Source organism: Callorhinus ursinus, unplaced genomic scaffold, assembly GCF_003265705.2.
Source record: "Callorhinus ursinus isolate GAN/ISIS: 27379988/994484 unplaced genomic scaffold, GSC_fseal_2.0 scaffold1, whole genome shotgun sequence".
Lineage (NCBI taxonomy): Eukaryota > Metazoa > Chordata > Mammalia > Carnivora > Otariidae > Callorhinus > Callorhinus ursinus.
In genome coordinates, this window is record NW_027397063.1 from 121,908,682 (window position 1) to 121,928,359 (window position 19,678).

General features: G+C 34.7%; 1 protein-coding gene across 8 annotated transcripts in view; it reads right to left on the reverse strand.

Moving 5' to 3' along the window:
- ANKRD28 (ankyrin repeat domain 28) overlaps nucleotides 1-19,678 on the reverse strand; it is a 209,888-nt gene that overhangs the window by 134,512 nt on the left and 55,698 nt on the right. For 3 of the 8 annotated variants that reach the window (XR_012380635.1, XR_012380634.1, XM_025882564.2), the window contains exon 1: nucleotides 595-2,121. The exons of 3 other annotated variants lie outside the window; for them this stretch is intronic. Coding sequence is in view for 1 of the 5 variants with exons in the window: in XM_025882564.2 (XP_025738349.1) it covers nucleotides 595-711 (117 nt within the window). In the remaining 4 variants the exon portion in view is untranslated. Of the gene's footprint in view, nucleotides 1-594; nucleotides 2,122-19,678 lie in introns of those variants that run through there. 2 more of the 8 variants (XM_073900386.1, XM_025882584.2) reach the window with 2 other exon arrangements.

Consider the following 19,678-nt stretch of genomic DNA (forward strand, 5'->3'; position numbering starts at 1 on the left):
ATACCATATACCTGAAAAACACAAAGAGGCAAACATGTGTATCTAAATATAACAATTTCTTAACAACACAGCCTCTCCGATAAGGTATCATATTATACTAGTCAAACAAGAAACCAATTGACAACAACATTGAAAGTAAGGTTAAGGATGAAGTCTGATTCTTTTTCATATAAAAGTGCTATGTGTAAATACATAAAATTCATTACAGAAAAGGCTGTGCCTCGGTATTTCTAGCCGTAGCTTTCCTAAAACATACAGTTCCTCATTCTTGTTACAGCAGTTTTTAAAACCACAAAATGAAAACAGAAACGTGGTTGCCAGAACTACGATTCTCAATTCTTTTAAAAAAAAGTCTTTTTAAGAGAGTAACAGACAGTATAAAGTCTGAAATGTTATCTAAACATCTAAAGTAGTAAAAATCAGAAGTGTGTGCATTTTATACCCAAGTAATACTATATCATATGTACATACCTATATTGCTTTATTTGGGTTTTTAATGAAACTAGTGGAAACCAACTTATATTTATTCTTAAAAGATAAAATTTACCCTACTAGTTCAGCAGAAGACAGTAAACATAAACTCTCATATCTTACCAATACACTTCCAGAAGGTGGTGAATGTAGGGATTTATTTTCCTGTGGCAATTTAGAAATGAATGCAGGAGATTCATCTTCTACCTCCTCCAAAACAACAATACACACTCGACTCATTCGCTCTTTTAAAATACTAAATCCCAAGCTATGTGATAAAAGTCACAGTTGGAAGAGCACAAGTAGTTTTTCCTCCTCTTCTGTACAACACTTAGGATCATTCTCTGAACAGCGCAGCTGGTTTTTTAAAGTTAATAAGTACTATCAGAAAAACTGAAGTTTAAAATTATGACTACATAACTTCCTAAAAACAACAAAATTCTATTATCTTCTGTTGGGTTACTCTAATACTTAAAAGAAATTTCACATCAACATGTCAATTACTAAAACAGAGTCCAGCACAAGCTCATTTAAAAATATTTTTCCCCTACTAAAATAGTCATATTGCTCTCTGTCTCACAGAAATTTACTTGCATAAAAAGATCATTGTTTGGGGCAACAACAACACACAATACAAAATGAAATGAGAAACAATTACTGTGACAGAGATGATTACAGCTATACCCACTCTTGCCTGCAAGGTCATACAGTTACCAGTAGCTGACTTGCTTGTAATTAAAAAAAAAAAAAATCTCACTATTTTGTTTCCACTTCTAACTTGTCTTCATTTCTTCAGCTTCTGGTTTAATACAGATATTATCCAGAAAAAAAAATATCTAGAGCTCAGCACAAATTCTTAAAATAAAGCTCAGAGGTTGACAATTCTTTCTGTGTTTGGGAAAGAAAAAAAAAAAAACACTCTGCATTAATAGCAAAGCTGCAGTACATTTACATGCGATGAGTCAGACCACAAGAGACAATAGGACTCTTGGTACTAGAATACAGCTTGATTAATCCAGATATCCCATGTAATAGAAGAAACACAGATAGCTTTATTCCCATCAATAGCATAAGCAAGGCAGAGCGTTCATTCTTTCTCCATCAGGCAGTTGTCTGTGGCTGCTCCAGCAAAAGGGCACAGCACCAGGCAGAAATAGTGTTAGCAGAGGATCCTAAAGGAACAGGCAGGCTGCGAAGGAATTAGAAGGCATTTGAGCTCAAATTACTGCTTCAGGCTTTTCATTTAAAAAAAAAAAGAGAAAAAAGCCCAGTAGTTTATCATTCCAGTGTTTCCTTTGATCTCCACATGAATACAGCTTCCATTAAATAGTCTTCATTCACAGGAAAAAACAGCAGACTGTGCATCTTCTTTGAGCCAACTACTTTATTCAATCATCTGCTCTGTGCCAGTACAGTCTCCTTCCACTGTAAAAACCGCTACAGTTACCCTTTCAGTAGATTTCAGATGCTTTCCCGTTCCTCAGATGATCTTGCAAAATGCCACTAATACCACCAGTGGGTAAGTCCTTAAAAAATATCTACGGAACCTCAGGATCGGCCCCACAGAAGCATTCCAACTGAGCAACAGTCTGAATAGCAAAGACTGCAGAACCGCAGGATGAAATGCCTAGTAATGCTCACATGTTACACTTACCAGAGATCTGAGCTACTGCTCGGGATGTAACTTCCTCTAGCAGGAGAAAAAAATAGTGCATTTGGACAGCCTTCACAATTAGAAGGTTCATGCCAGTTCTGTGACTAATCCAGATCAAACTGAAAAATTCTATAACTGAAAAATGAGTGCGCTTTTAACATTTTCCACTAAAAGCCACAAGGAAATCTGGTGTACTGCCTCTGCTGACTAACACTGGTTTTAGCAAGTAAACAATTCCAAACAGCTTAACTGCTTTCGTATGTTACAATATAGCAAATGTTTAACCCTATAATGACAGCTGCAATAAGAATGTCTGCAGTGAGCCCATAAAAGAGATGAAGGAGAAATATTTATGAGAACATAAAAACACAAATCTAAGATTTTATTCTTATTTTTTACCAAGATCATTTTTTAATAAACCAGATATATTTATTTTCAAAAAAGGAAAAAGTTCAAACAAAGAAACTTAAGATTTACTAACAATTTCTAGGTTGTTGAATTTAATCTATCATATATTTAAGGGAAATATATTTAAAGGGAAATATATTTAAAGGGAAAAAATAAAAATGTAAAAATGTAAAAATCCTAACTCAAAACATCTGTGGATCATCTGAATTTCACTGAAGAAATTAAATAATTCTACCTTCCCATCTAGAAATGGAACAAAGCCTTAAAATCTTTTAAACAGCTTCATGAAACTATTGTTTGAAGTCCTTAGCATTAATTTTCTATATGTCAAAAAAGGCACAGGGTAACATAAAGCAAAGATTCTCCTTCCTCTATAAAATTAATTTCCCCAAAGCTACAAATTAAGTGTCAAAGGCAACCAATTTATAATTGGGTTTCCTCTTCTTTCTCTATTTACTAAAGAAATCAGATATTTCCCAACAAAAAATTACAAAGAAAATACCATGGTTTCCCTTCAATCTTTGTTCTTTCTCCTAACAACTAGCATTTTTATTCATAAACCTAATAGCTATTTTTGAACATTTATGATGCACTAAGTGTTGTACATTCTCATTTAATAGAATAAGCTTATGTTTTCATATAAAAGGAAAAAAACAGACACAAAAATTAAGTATTTTATTCAAAGGCATATAAATTAGTAAAGTTGTACCTAATTCCAAACACACTGCTCTTTTGAATCTTATTCTGCTTCCATTGAGTGTACACACTTGTACATGTACCCCCCACCCTTCCACTCTTTCTCAAGATCTCTCTCAAGATCTTTACCACCTAGACTGTAAGAGTAATCTTAAAAGACTGGTAATCCATAATGGTTGTGAAAAGTTTAGGTAACAAAGGAATATACTATTTATTGCCATAATATTCCTGAACAAGTTATTTTTAAATGGGTAATTCAGGGCTACTGTTACCACATGTGTTTAAGCCAATTTACTTACCAAAACATAAAAAAAAACCCCAGCATGATATAGATAATGTAAGAATGCCAGACTTTAAGAACAAAACCACTAAATGTCAATCTATGAAAAAACCTGTAATCTTAACATAATTGTATCAAGATACAATTCATATGCTAACAATTCATAGTTGTATTTTAAAAACACATAAAATGGTTTTAAGCCAAATTAAAGATATGCAAATATTTTGACATACAAAATGATGTTAACTATCTCCACATGGCTAAATCAAAAATCTCATCTTGATATGTGAAACATGTGAAAATGAAACCACTATGGTAACAGTATCCTATATTCTATCTTCAGGTTTATTTTTCCCCCCCACCCCAAACAAAAAGCTCTTTTTATATAGACAACTTTAACTTGTTCCAAAGTATCCAGTGTATAAATTCACCTACTTAAACAGGATCTCTTGTTTTACATCAACTTCCATACTTAGGTCTTTCCTGGCCAGAGCACAACAAGCTCCTTGAAGGCAGGGACTATGTTTTTATATACACCGTGTGCACACAATTACTTCCCTTCCACTTTCTTCCACTTAAAAACAATTTCATTGAAAAGAATCCCATTATGTCACAAGACTCTGGAAATTGCGTGGCAAAATTATAAAAGACAACAGGGACCTGAAAAAAACAACAACAGGGAATTCATATGTATATATGAATACGTATAGCTTAAGGGGTGCCTGGGAGATAGTCAGTTAAGGTTCTAACTCTTGGTTTCAGCTCAGGTCATGATCTCAGGGTCCTGAGATCAAGCCTCACGACAGCTCACACTCAGCCTGGAGTCCGCTTGAGAGTCTCTCTCCCTCTCCCTCTGCCCCTCCCACTCATGCACGCTCTCTCTCTCTCTCTCTCTCTAAAATTTAAAAAAAAAGAGTATATATATTATATATACACACACACATACTTTAATCAGAAAACACAACAGGTATTAAGGTACAGTAAAATGAGTTTCGTACCTCTAGTAGGTAAGCAACTTAACATGCAGAAGTTGACAGGATATAAAACAATGATATAGGATGACAGCTAAAATTAAGGCCTCAGGAATCAGCCTACCTGGAATTCAAATTCTGATTCCATTACTGATTAGCTGTGTCCTTGGGCCAGGCAAATTCCTTGAGCCCAAATTTCCTTACACTTATAAGAAGAATAATCTCCAGACATTTTTATCTAGGAGAAATACAGTAATAGCTCCGTGACTGACTGAGAACATAGGCTTTGTAGTCAAACTGCCTGTGTTCTAATCTAACTTCCTACTAACAAACCTAAGTATGACCTTGAGCAAGTTACTTAACCTCTCCGTGTCTCATTTCAATATCTATTAAAGGACATTAACAGAATCTAGTTTGAAATAAAATGAAGACAGTCTTATTATTATGGATATTTAGGGTAATAGAATGATATCCCGTCAGGGCGGTAGTTTCTCCCCCTACTGGAGAGGTGATTCAGACTGGTGTCTGGAAATTGCAATTCAGTTGCTTAAGTACAACTCCCCATACTCCACCCGCCCCCCCTTTTCAGGCCTCTTAAGACACTGCTAGAAGTTTGTCATAACACTCCAGTAACCAAACTAAGCGTTTGGGGAGGAAGCAGTAAATTAAGGCAAGAAGTAGGACTAGGGGTTTTACTATTCTTCCACATTCACTGTATTTTACACTCTAAGGGAAGAGAAAGGTAAAAATTACTGGCCCATGATATCCTATACAATCAAAAACAGATGAAAAAAACAGAGATAAATACTTCACTATTTTTTATTATTTAAGCTAACAGCACCATATGGCACTATTTTACACCTTCTACTAAATAAGACAGGCCCTTAATCTCAAGGAACTCGTATCTTAAAGGAAAAGGAGACAGGTCAAATTTTAAGAAATTAGGAATGTACAAAGTTATTTATGATGAAAAATTATTGACAAAGACTGTGCAAACTTAAGTTCAATAATTTTTGTTTTCAGTTGAACAATGGCAAAGGGATGTGGTTTTTTTTCTTGAGGCACTTACTTTTTAGGCCAAATTAGATTAAATTTTTAATAAGCCAACAAATTTAAACTCTGCCAACTTCATAATCCTTCCATTCTTCATGTTAAAATGTATTCTATCAACAGCTTACTCCTACTTCTCACAGAATCATGTTAACAGTAAAGCTGGTTTAAACTTTTAATGGTAAGATATTTAATGTCCTGAAAGATTTTTTTTTTAGGTTCCTAATTTTGTTATGCCAGAATTCCTTTTTCTGACACAAATGATTTTTTCTTTCTGTATAGAGATTCAATCCAAAGCTCATCTTATCTGTGCTCCTCCATATTGATCTGTGACCTCCATATTGATTATCATAGAAAAGGAATTTTAGGGTGTATAAAGTGGCTACTCTGTACCAAGCTAGTCTCTGAGTATTAAAAAATAAAAAGCTTGTGGTGAAGTATGTTAAGGAAGTGGGTTTAAACCACATTTCAGAAACTTTCTCATAGTTCATGAATCCTGAACAATCTTCTTGAGCTAGGCTTTATCTGCCTATTTTAGAAAAAGTCCTATGAACAGATTTAAAAGAAAATGGGGCAGAAGGAGAGGGAAGGAAAAATTTTTTTAATAGCTGTTCTTTTTTTTAAATTTTATTTTATTATGTTATGTTAGTCCCTATCAAAATACCATCAACTCTTCTCAAAGAAATGGAACAAATAATTCTAAAATCTGTATGGAACCAAAAAAGACCCCGAACAGCCAGAGGACTGTTGAAAAAGAAAAGCAAAGCTGGTGGCATCACAATTCCAGACTTCAAGCTCTATTACAAAGCTGTCATCATCAAGACAGTATGGTACTGGCACAAAAACAGACACACAGATCAATGGAACAGAACAGAGAGCCCAGAAATTGGCCCTCAACTCTATGGTCAACTAATCTTTGACAAAGCAGGAAAGAATGTCCAATGGAAAAGACATTCTCTTCAACAAATGGTGTTGGGAAAACTGGAGAGCCACATGTAAATAGCTGTTCTTTATGTTATTGGTCAGATTTCCCTGTTCTTAGTACAGCCACTGAAAAATGACTATTTAAAAATGAAGAATTCAAAATTCTTATAACACATGCAAATTAATTCTCTGTACATAATGTATTTACAAACTAGGCTATTTTTTTAAATGTTACCCACCATACTTCCAAAATGGCTGACAACCACTGTTATCCAATGATCTCAAGTGGTTTGATCCCACTGGTATGTTATAATGTTAATAACAAATTGTTAACCCTTCCATTATTAATATTATCATATACCGCACATTGTAAACATATATTAATATTACCTATTATTACTCTGAAGTGTTCTTTACAAAGACCCAACCATATTCTGCATCTATTCTTCCCATCTTGCATTCAACTAGAACATTTAATTTTTAGGTAAGTTCAGAGCCTCACAGAACAAAGTCTATACTTCTCAGCCTCCCTTGTAGCTGGGAGCCACAAGACAAAGTTCTGACCAGCATTTTAAGTAGAGGTGTTATGTGGTTTCCAGAAAACTTCCTATTTCTACAAGGACAAATGGTATATCCACCCTGCTTCCTGGAACATGGATGACTCACCAACATCTTAAACCAAACAAGGACCAGAATCTAGGGTGGTAGAAGAGTAGGCTACAGGGGATCTGGGTCCCTTGAGGGCTCTGTGGGAGAGAACTTCCATAAAAGCCCTAGACTGCCCATCTCCCAAACTCTTGTGTTACAAAGAAACAGAAATTCTACCTTGTTTAAGACAATGTGATTGAGTCTCTTTTACTCTGACCTAAAGCTAACACTAAATGATAACCTTACTCTTCCTTCAGTCATCAATCAGTGATCCACATTTTAGTACAGTATAGTTAAATTTTCAATAAATAAAATGAATTATAAACATTAACTGCAACAAACTACATAGAAACAATGAGCAGAAAAAGGCTCAAAGAATGAATCTGCTATATTACACTGGGTAAGCAAAGAAAAATCAGTGGAGGGAGAAGGAAACAAATATTTATCACAAACAGTCTCACTGTGGGGTGCCTGGGTGGCTCAGTTGTTAGGCATCTGACTCTTGCTTTCAGCTCGGGTCATGCATCGTGCTCTGTGCTCAGCATCGAGTCTGCTTGAGATTCTCTCTCCTTCTGGCCCTACTCCTGCTCTCTCTCTCTCTCTCTCTCTCAAAATAAATAAATAAAATCTTAAAAAAAATATTCTCACTGAATCCTCATCACTTCTTGTGGGTACTACTACCCAAGTTATATATGGGAAGTGGAGGCTCAGTAACATCCAGTCAATGACTCATCCGTTCATCTATATTTATTCATCATCTACTATGTGCCAGGCTTTCTGTTATGCTAAGGAAACAAAATTATGAATAAACAGTCAATCCTCACTCTAACGGAGCTTACACACAAATAAATATTATATAATTGCAAACTGCGATAAACTGTAGAAGGAAAAAATTTCTTGGAGGGGAAAAAACTAGAGGAAGGTCCATGTGGCTGCAGCAAACAACCATCAGGAACAGTAACAGATGTAGTTGGGAGAAATAGGTAAACTCAAGACTATATAGGGCTTTGTAAGCCAATATAAAGTTTGTATTTTCTAAGTGATTGAAAAGTCATTAGAAATTTTTAAGCAAGACAATCATCATGATTTGCTTTACAAAGATTATGTGGCTTCAGTGTAGAGAACGAATTTGAGAAGAATGGAAGCCAAAGGACTAATCAGGAGACTGTTGCAATAATCCAAAAAGTAGGTAATTTGAACTAAGATGTTGAGGATGTAAATGCAGAGACTGAGATATATTTTAGGAACAGGATTTACAGGACATACTAGTAGATAGGCTGTAGGGGTGAGGGAGAAAATGGTAATTACAAACAACACCCAGGTTTTTTACATAAGCAACAAGTGCTTACAGGAGCTTAAGCAATCTAGGCCTTCTTCAGTTTCCTAATTTAATCAGTAATATGACTTGTTGCATCATATCCAAGGACCCTTCAGGCTCTACATCAGTTCCAAATCTTAGTCCAAAATCTGTATGCTACATCTACTCTCATGATTTGAAAATGAAATGTTAACAATCCCGAACTTGTCTAATTCTGAGTATAAAAAAGTTTCTAAAGGATGTTGAGATTTGTTCCATCCCACTCAAAATTCAGTACACTGAAATAATCTAAAAACCTTTTGGCAAGAATACCTCATTTGTAAAACATTCAAAATTATAACAGCAACTGATTCAACAAATATTTCATATTAATATTTCTACTCTACTATACACACACCAAGAAATTATGAAATGTCATATATCATCTCCACCTTCAAAGACCTTATACAACCTAATGATTTTTTGGACATTACACCAAAAACACAGGCAACAAAGGCAAACAAACGTGGGACTATATCAAACTAAAAAGCTTCTGCACAGCAAAGGAAAGTATCAACAAAATGAAAAGTCAACCTATGGAATGGGAGAAAATATCTGTAATCCATATATATCCAATAACAGATTAATATCCAAAATATATAAGGAACTCACATAACTCAACAGCAAAAAAACAAAAACAAAAAAACACCCAAATAAATAACCTGATTTTTAAAAATAGACAAAGGACCTAAATAAATATTTTTCTAGAAAAGACATACAATTGTCCACAGGTACATGAAAAGGTGCTCTACTCACTAAACATTAGGGAAAATGCAAAGCAAAATCACAGTGAGTTTTCACCTCACACCTAATAGGACGACTAGTATCAAAAAGAAGAGAGATAACATGTTGGCGAAGATGTGGAGAAAAGAGAATGCTTGTACACTCTTGGTTGAATGTAAATTGGTACAGCCACCATGGAAAACAGTATGAAGGTTCCTCAAAAAGTTAAATATAAAACTACCAAAGGATCCTGCAATCTCACTTCTGGGTATATATCCAAAGAAAATCAAATCAGTATCTCGAAGAGCTGTCTGCACTTCCAAGTTCATTGCAACATTAACAAAGACAAGAAATAGAAACAACCTGTTTGTCAAGGGATGAATGGATAAAAAAAAATATGCTATATGTATATACAATGGAGTATTATTCAGCCATAAAAATGAAGGATCCTGCCATTTCCAACAACATGGATGAAACTGGAGGACATTTACATTAATAAAATAAGCATAAATAAGCCAGACACAAAAAGACAAATACTGTATTATTCCACTTATATGTGGAATCTAAAAAGTTGAATGCATAGAAGCAGAGTAGACTGGGGGTTGCCAGGGGCATGGGGGTATGGGGGTAAGGTAAGGGAAATGGGAAGACTTTGGTCAGAGGGTACAAACTTTCAGTTTTAAGAATAGTAACTTTTGGGGATCTATACACACAGCATGATGGCTATAGTTAACAATACTGAACTATATACTTGAAATCTGCTGAGACTAGATATTATGTTCTTACCGTAAAAGGAAAAAAAGGTAACTATGAGAGGTGACAGATGTGTTAACACACGTTTAGCTTGATAGCAGTAATCATTTCACAATGGATATGTACTTCAAATCATCACATTGTACACCATTTTAAATAATACAATTTTTACTTGTCAATTACACCTCAGTAGAGCAGGGGGGAAAAAGACCTTATGTAGCCTAAACGAGGTACACAAGAAAAACTATCCAGTACAAGGTAAGAACACAAAGGATAGTAAAAGGCAGTATATACAGAAGACCTAAGTAAGACGTACAAGACAAACCTGCTACCAATTAAGTCATTGGTAAGAGTACAGCATATGAATTTATTAATTGTAATTGGTATATAAAGATATCTTCTAATTGTCCATTCTCTTAAAAAATGATGGCTTTTATAAAGCTATCCATAATCTTCACTGTTGCTATTCTTTCCTCTGATTAATTGAAAGAGTGCTTTCTCACACCAATGGTCAACTAGTTAGAACACCTAATATCAAAACTTCCTCTTGATGATCACATTTCTCAGAAAATGGTTGAAACCATTTTATTTATTTATTAGGTTTATTTAACATTAAAACTATTTATAATGACAGAATAGTTTAAAGTGCAGACAAGTGCCATACAATAGAAATGAAAAACAAGCCACATAACTTAAAATTTTCTAGTAAACACACTTTAAAATGGTGAAACAAACAGGTAAAATTATACAACATTTTACGTAATCAAATATATCCCAAATATTATTTCGCCTTGTAGTGAATATAGTTAATGGATATTTTACATTCTTTTATTGTCTTCAAATTTTGTTTGTATTTTATACTTAAAGCATATCTCAATGTGAACATTAAATTTTCGTTAGAAATAATGGATTTGTATTTGGACCTCGAGAAATTTACAGTTGAGGATGTAAATACATGTGCTCGAATTGTGGCAAACATATTTTGAAGTTCCAATAACTAAATCAAGTATTTTTAGAATTTAGATAAAACTAAATCAAGAATTCAGTTCCTCAGTTACATTAGCTAGCCATATATATCTGGCTAGTGACGATCATTACACAACACTGGTTTAGATCTATAAAGCCTATCTTTTTAAAAGTTTAACTGTTCTAGAAAGAAACCTAAAACATGATACCCACATTACTGTCTTAAGGAAAAGAACGTAGCTTAGATTTTTATGATGGTTCAGAGTCAGTAATATGAATATACATTGCTAGACTGTTCCACAGTAAAATAGACACAACAGGAGCTAGCGGCCTTAGTTGACTTTTCCTAAATATTTGTCATAATTTTAATAGCGGCTCACTAGCTGTCTTTCTCTTACCTTTTGTTTCTTCCCTGAAAACACATACACATCTAATTTAATCACAATATTAACCCTGGTTTGAGGGCAACATTATTTTCCTATGAAATAAAAGGACATCAACTTTATAGGTGCCATTTCCTTCAGTATTCAGAGGCCTCTTCACATATATTAAGGCTCCATATAGAATTCCTAAGTTGAAGTTAACAAAAGTTGACTAGCTGTCAGCACATTACTTCATTTCTCTTGGCACCTTCATTTTACTGTTGAAGCAAGTGAAAGTGACTGACTGATTTTTACAGCTGTTTTCAGTTCTGGCATTTTATGACTTTATGTCTCTTTTCTGAGAAAAATAGGTTGACCATGAAAAGAAGGTACCGAAAGTAGTGGTAGCGACCATAGATTAGATTTCTTCAATAAATGTGACCCTGAGAAAACAATAAACTAGGCAATATTTAACCCAAAAAGGTTACAGAAGAAAAGGCAAGATCTGATCAAGATAAACATGTTGAAGGCTAAAGAACTGGATTTTCAAAAAAGAACTAATCCAAAGACACAGAATGACTGGATTTAAAAAAAAATACCAAGATCCATCTATATGCTGTCTACAAGAGACGTGCTTTAAGATTTTATCTATTGGTCAGTAAGAGAGCACAAGCAGGGGGAGCAGAGGCAGAGGGAGAAGCAGTCTCCCTGCCGAGCAAGGAGACCAATGCTGAACTTGATCCCAGGACCCTGGGATCATGACCTGAGCTGAAGGCAGATGCTTAACCAACTGAGCCACCCAGGTGTCCCAATATGAGACTCACTTTAGACTGAAGGGCACATGTAGGCTGGAAGTGAAGGGATGGAAAAGATATTCCATGCAAACGTTAACAAAAAAAGAGCAGGGCGGCTAAACTTATGTCAGACAAAATAGACCTTAAGTCAAAAATTTTCATGTGAGGCAAAGGACATTATATAAGGACAAAACTAGGGAGATGTAACAATTATAAATATACACACACCCAACATCAGAGCATCTAAATATATGAAGCAAACATTGACAAACTGAAAGGAGAACTTGACAATATATTAATAATAGTAGCAGACTTCAATATCCCACTTTAAGTAATAGACAGAACATCCAAACAGGTAATCAACAAGGAAACAGTGGGCTTGAACACTATAGACCAAAAAGACCTAACAGAAACATACAGAACATTCCACCCAACAGTAGCAGAATATACACTGTCCTCAAGCACACCTAGAACATTCTCCAGGAGAGATGACATCTTAGGTCACAAAACGAATTTTAACAAATTTAAGAGTGAAATCATACCAAATATCTTTTCTGACCAAAACAGAATGAAACTAGTAATCCACAGCAAAAGGAATATTGGAAAAGTAATAAATATATGGAAATTAAACAACACAATCTTGAACAACCAATGGATCAAAGAAGGAATCAAAAGGGAAATTAGAAATATCTCAGTATCTTGAGACAAAAATGAAAAGACAAAAGACCAAAACTTATGGGATATAGCAAAAGCAGTACTAAGAGGGAAGTTTACTGTGATAAACATCTATATTAAAAAAGAAAGATCTCAAATAACCTAACTTTACACCTCAAGGAGTCAGAAAAAGAACAAGCTAAGCCCGAAGTTAGCATAAGGAAGAAAATAACATAGATTAAAGCAGAACTAAAGAAAATAGAATAGAAAAAAAAAATCAACAAAACTGAGTCAGTTGTTTGGAAATATTAAACTGACAAAACTTTAGCTATACTAATAAAAACAGAGAACTCAAGTGAAATATAAAATGAAAAAGGAGACATTATAACTGATGTCATGGGAAGGGGGAGGAGTTGTGAGAAGGGGGAAGGAGGGAAGATAAGAGACTATTGTGAACAATTATAATGCCAAGCAACTGAGCAACCTAGAATAAATGGATAAATTCCTAGAAACATACAACGTACCAAAGACTAAATCATGAAGAGAAAAAGAATGAATCAGTATCAAAAATCTCCAACAAAGAAAAGCCCAGGACCAAATAGCTTTACTGGTAAATTCTACCAAACATTTAAAAAAATTAATGCCAATCCTTCTCAAACTCTTCCAAAAAAGATGGAAGAGGAAGGAACACTTCTAAACTAATTTTATGGGCCAGCATTACCCTGATACCAAAACCAAAGACACTACAAAAAAAAAAAAAAATTACAGGTGAACATAGAATTCCTGATGAACACAAATACAAAAATTGTCAACAAAATACTAGCAAACCAAATTCAACAGAACATTAAAAGCATCATATGCGGGGTGCCTGGGTGGCTCAGTCAGTTAAGCATCTGCCTTCAACATCCCAGGGTCCTGGGATGGAGGCCCACAGCAGGCTCCCTGCTCAGCAGGGAGCATGCTTCTCCCTCTGCCCCTCCCCTTGCTCCTGCTCTCTCTCTCAAATAATAAAATTTTAAAAAACAAATAAGTGAAAGGATCATACACCATAGCAAAATGGGACTTATGCCTGACATGCAACCACGGTTCATTACACAAAAATCAATTAACGTAACACGTGACATTAACAAAATAAAGGGTAAAACACACACACACAACATGATCATCTCAATAGATACAGAAAAAAACATTTGAAAAAATTCAACACCCTTTCATGATAAAAACTTGCAACAAACTAGCAACAGAAGGAAATTATACAGGCCATATATGAAAAGCCCACACATTCAGTGATGGAAAACTGAAAGCTTTTCCTCTAAGATCAGGAATATGGCCAAGATGTTCATTCTCACTACTTCCATTTAATAAAGTATTAGATTTCCTAGACAGATTAGGCAAGGAAAAGAAATAAATGACATACAAATCAGAAAGAAAGAAGTAAAAAATGTGAAAACATGATCTTATTATGTACAAAACCCTTAAGACTCCACAAAAAAAAAATCTTAGAATTAATTAATTCAGTAAAGGTGCAGATACAAAAATCAACCAAATCACTTGCATTTCTATACACTAAGAATAAACTATGTGAAAAGGAAATTTAAGAAATAACCTCATTTACAATAGCATCATAAACAATAAAATACTTAGTAATAAACTTAACTAAGGAGATAAAAGACTTGTACATTAAAAAATTACAAAACATAGAGGAAAGAAATTAAAATGACATAAATAAATGGAAATATTTCCAGTGTTCATGAATTAGAAGACTTAGTATCGCCAAAAAGGGGTAACTGCGTGATGGGCGTTAAGGAGAGCATATGATATAATAAGCACTGGGTGTTATATAAGACTGATAAATCACTGAACTCTACCTCTGAAACTAATAATACATTATATGTTAATTAATTGAATTTAAATAAAAAATTTTAAAAATCTAATGCTGAAAAAAATTTAAAAAAAAAATTAAAAAAGTAAAAAAAAAAAAAGAGTTGAGGAAGGAAGATATCACAGATGCAGAAAAAAGGGAGTTCTAGTATGGAGGTGGAAAGTTACCTTGACTTATGAAGAGAAGATCTCTGTCTTCTGAAACAGGAAGGAAGGGTTGATGTGGGTAAGTAGAAGAGAAAGTATAACGTTGAAAAGGAGTAAGTGTGAGTGTGTAGCAGTTGAAGGTAATGGGTCATGGGGTCTAGGCTGGATAATAACAAAAATACAGAAGTGAAGGTAGTACAAGAAACAAATTGTGGGATGTGGTTATTGGAGTATGTGGTTAGAGCCAAGTGGAGAGGATTACTGGTATGGAAGCTGTGACACTGTGAAGTATGATATATAAAATGTCATCTACAAAGAAATGAAATCATGTAGATGACTGATACAACTCTGATCCAGATGTAGAACTGGGGAGTGAGATTCAACAGACAATAGCAACAAACAAGAAGAGACACCTAGCCAAATGGCGTATGCCTCAAAAGAAGGAAGATTTTTTATAGTTATTAGACTGGTAACATTTCAATAGCTATAGTGGATGACTAGAAAAATGCTGACTCTACTCCTCTCCTTCCTACACACACACACATGCGCGCGTGCACACACACACACACACACACACAGGCATTCCCAAGATATACTGCCTATGAACAAAGGAACGATACATGTGACCTCTGGAGAAGCATGTACTTATGAAAACACAGAATTTCAGTTAAGGGATGGAATGGGCTTCCTGGAAGGAGTACAGATTCAAGAGTTGTATATGATAACTTAAGGTCTAAATCAACATTTAAATGACTGTTTTTAGAGTCTTAAAAGAAATAATTATTTCCTTCAAAAAGTACGCAAGCAAAAAAATTTAACAAGCCAAATGTAACAATATAGGTAGTTTTCCAAAATACACCCAATATGCCAAAACTAAGGGAAAAAGGCGAGGAAAACATTCTGTTGTCAAGTACGTAGTACTACATTTAAGCAATGTTTTAAAAAGTTGGATTTTCTTCATAATTTTGATTACCTTGAGTAGTCTGAAATTGAGCAAAAGTATTCATCATTTAGACTGAACTGAAGGCCAGACTGAAGTAGTTATTTAAGCCGTATTACTTTTAAATATCCTATGTGTTCTGTCTCTTATTAGTATAATTTTTGTTGGGATTTATGTTAATTAGCAGAATCTCTGGCATATGACTTACATCCTGCCAGGCCCAGGATAAATACATTCTCTGAAATATAATTTAACATTATTATTTATGTACTTAATTATCTCTTAGCAACTGCATCAAAGACAACTTAGGTCCAGTATTACAAATTAGAATGTAAAATTTTTAAACAGGCTGAACTTCTGCTCTTCTTTAAAAAAAAACTGAGGAAAGGTTATTTGCAATTCATTCTGGTTTCCACAATGTGGTGACACTGGGATAAATGTAATATCAAGTTACTGCACTTTAAAAACTGGGGAAAATTTTCAATTTAAAAATAAGTTGCTATGGTTACCCAATGTTTACCTTTATAAGCAATAATTACATGGGACATCCAAGGGAATCCCACAAAGTGCAGTAAAATCAGTAACTGAAGTGTACACTGGTTATTTCACACACAAATTGGGACCACATACACCACTTCCCTTTGAAAGTAGCTATCATTTGGGAAATACTAAAGAAAATGATTCACATCTTTCTAAACTATAGAAGGGTGGAGACAAAAATACTGAAACTTGTAACTATTTTAAAGTCCAAGTGATGACTCAGATAGTTAGAACATTTTTCATATTCTTCAGTTCCCTTTATTAAAGAGTGCTATCTAAAATTTGATAGAACAGCTTCTATTGTTAAAAAAAGGAAAGGGTGTTTCTAATGTGTATCAGGCATGGAATTTTTTTTTTGCATAAATAGATTTTCATGCCCTTGATAACCTGTAAAAAGTCATGCTTATAACTTAACGTTACTTCAGAGTAAAACGTCAATTCCTTTAGATGTAGTCAATTTTGAACTTCTTAAATGGAAAGAAGGGGACCCTGTCAGAATTGATAATTAGCTCATTCTTGACTAAGTGGGTAATTAAATCTCTATCAGTTATTGCAGTACAGAAATGTTTTTGTCTGTTTTGTTCACAATCAGAACATTTAGTATGTGAGAATACCCATGAAGCTTTTGACCTGAATATGATTCTAATGTGATCTTAAAATTATGAGACTCTTCATTACAACTTAATGGGCCTCCCACAAAGTGTCTACCATTTTGTATAGCAGACTTTCAAAATATGTTTGTTCTTTAACATTAGGGCTATCCTAAACTAAACTAAAATAGCACATTATACTCAACTGGCTTAAACAAAGACTTACCATAACAACAAGAAGTGAAATTAAGGTAGCTCTAAGGTACCCAACTGACCCTAGGCTCCAGCTGAGTCTTCTCTGTCAGACTCAGTATGGATCTTAGATAATTCCCTTCATAATCACAGATACCTGTCATACTTCAAGGCATCATACCAGACATATATTGTTGCCCAGCAGAAAGGGAAGTTTCTTGCTGTGTCTCCCTTTTTAGATACAAAAGGATTTTCCTAGAAGCTACCTAAGCTGACTTTTCCTGACATGTGACCAGTCTTGGCTCTTACGTTCTTCTTAAACAAATCACTAAGAGGCAGAGTAGGATTACTATGATTAGCTTACACTATTAAGGACTTCTCCAAGTCATGTAGAAGAGGAGTAAGCATCCAAACAAAACTGGAGGCCTGCAAGGAAGGAAGTGGGTAATGACTGGTGAGTAAACAACCAAAAGCATGCTACGTATTACACTGAAAAATTGAATCTTGGCATTTTATTTCAATAGTTTACTTTTTCCACCTTTATTAGTGGAGCACAACACACTAGTGCTAGATGATATTGAAAGCTCTAGAGATTTATTTTTAAAAGGGGAAAAAAAAATCAGTAACCAGTACCTTATCTTAAAATAGACTAAAGGCAATCACTTTATAAATGCCATTGACAAGAGTATACTTTAGAATATGAAATAGTAAAATTACACTTTAATTTTGACCAATTAAAATGAAAGTTTTATCTCAGAAAATGTTTCCTATTAATCTCACTTTTCTCCTCTAGGAAAAGTATGCTATTTCCTAGACATAGGTTAAACCACATCTAAAGTAATAAGACTAGAACATACTCAAAGCCAGGATGATGGTTCATCTAAAAACCGTTAAGCCTCAATGAAGGGACGCCTGTGTGTCTCAGTCAGTTAAGCTTCTGCCTTAGGCTGAGGTCATGATCCCAGGGTCCTGGGACCAAGTTCCACATCAGGCTCCTTGCTCACCAGGGAGCCTGCTTGCTTTTCCCTCTACCTGCCATTCCCCCTGCGTGTGCTCTCTGACAAATAATAAAATCTTTAAAAAAAAAAAAGTGTCAATGAAGCTGCAGGTATTTTGTCTGAAAAGGAGTCAGGGAGAATGACACCTTTAAAATATTTGAAGTGAAGTCATTATAAAGAGATACCAAATTGCATAGGTCTAGAGATAAGAACTAGATCAATGAATAATAACAAGTATCAAGATACAATGGGGTTCAATATAAGATGGTACTTTTATCTAGCATTGTATTATGTGAAGATGGAACAAGGTTGGCTGCTCATACGGGGCTGGGATGAACATCTCAGATAATGTGAATACCTACAATGATTCTATGCACTTTATGTGTATTCAGTTGTAACAACACGCCTGCAAAGTAGTTTCTACTCCCAATTTCACAGATAAACATCTGAACTGGAAAAGTTAAACACTGGAAATCACATGGCTGACAAGGGGAGAAAAATGGACCCTAACCCAGGACCATCTGTCTCCAAAGTCTAGCTCTTCCTATAAATCACAAATCTAAGAGAAGTTAAATTAGCAGTTAAGGAAGCAAATGGGATTTCTGAGTTGGTGAGAACCAAATAGCATCTGATCTGAAGTCCCTGATTTCAAAATTAAGATGCCAGAAATGAAAAGTATTATTCCCTTCTATTTATATCAGTATTTCCTAGTTTAAGAATGCTCTCACATCTATTCTCACATTGCTTCCTCACAGCTGTGCTGAGGTAAGCAAGCTGGGGAGGCACTATTTCTTGGCATTCTGCCTCAGAGAGAAAGAGAACAAGGGTCAATTCCTCCAACTTCCTTCTGGTTTACCTTTAAATATATTTGTATCTTCAAGTTTCCTCTCTGATCTTTCATTCATTCAGTAGCCATTTATTAAACATTTCTTACATGCCAGGTACCATACCTCATTGACTTGGCAGTCATTGGGAAGGGGCTTATAGTCACAGAAGAAACAGTAAGTTTATTCAAAATTATTTCCATCTTTTTATAAACTTTACCAATCCTGATTCCTTTATCACTTTGATTTATCCCCTATTGATGTCTCTATCCCTTGTCTTGACCTACACAAAATTACTCTGCTTCCTTAACGAGCTACCCTTCCATTTTCTACTTGTTTCATCCTGCTGCAATCTGACTTCCATACTTACCATTCAATTGAAATTGGTCTAAGGTTACCAATGGTAATTTATTGCAAAATCTTCATTTTTCCCAAACTACTCTATAATACTGGATACCAATGATCTTTATTAAAACTCTCTTCCATAAGATTTTCACCTACATTTCTAAATCTTCTTTTTTGGCCCCTTCTACATGGCTTTTCTTCCACCATCCATACTTAAATACAGGCTTTTCTTTCGGCCCACTTTTCTGTCTACAACCTCTTCCTGGACAATCTCATCTATTAGATATCTAATAATAGCCATCGCATGTGATAACTTCCGAGTCTTTATTTCCAGTCCTAACCTCCAGATACAACTTCCAAATGCACAATGAGCCATTTTACCTGCATATTCCAGATTATCTCAGACTCAGCATGTCAAAAATCAATTTACCATCTCTAGTCTACTTCCCCAAAGTGTCCTTTTTCTAAACCTCCCAGGTCGATTAATAATAATAGGATCACCATATACAC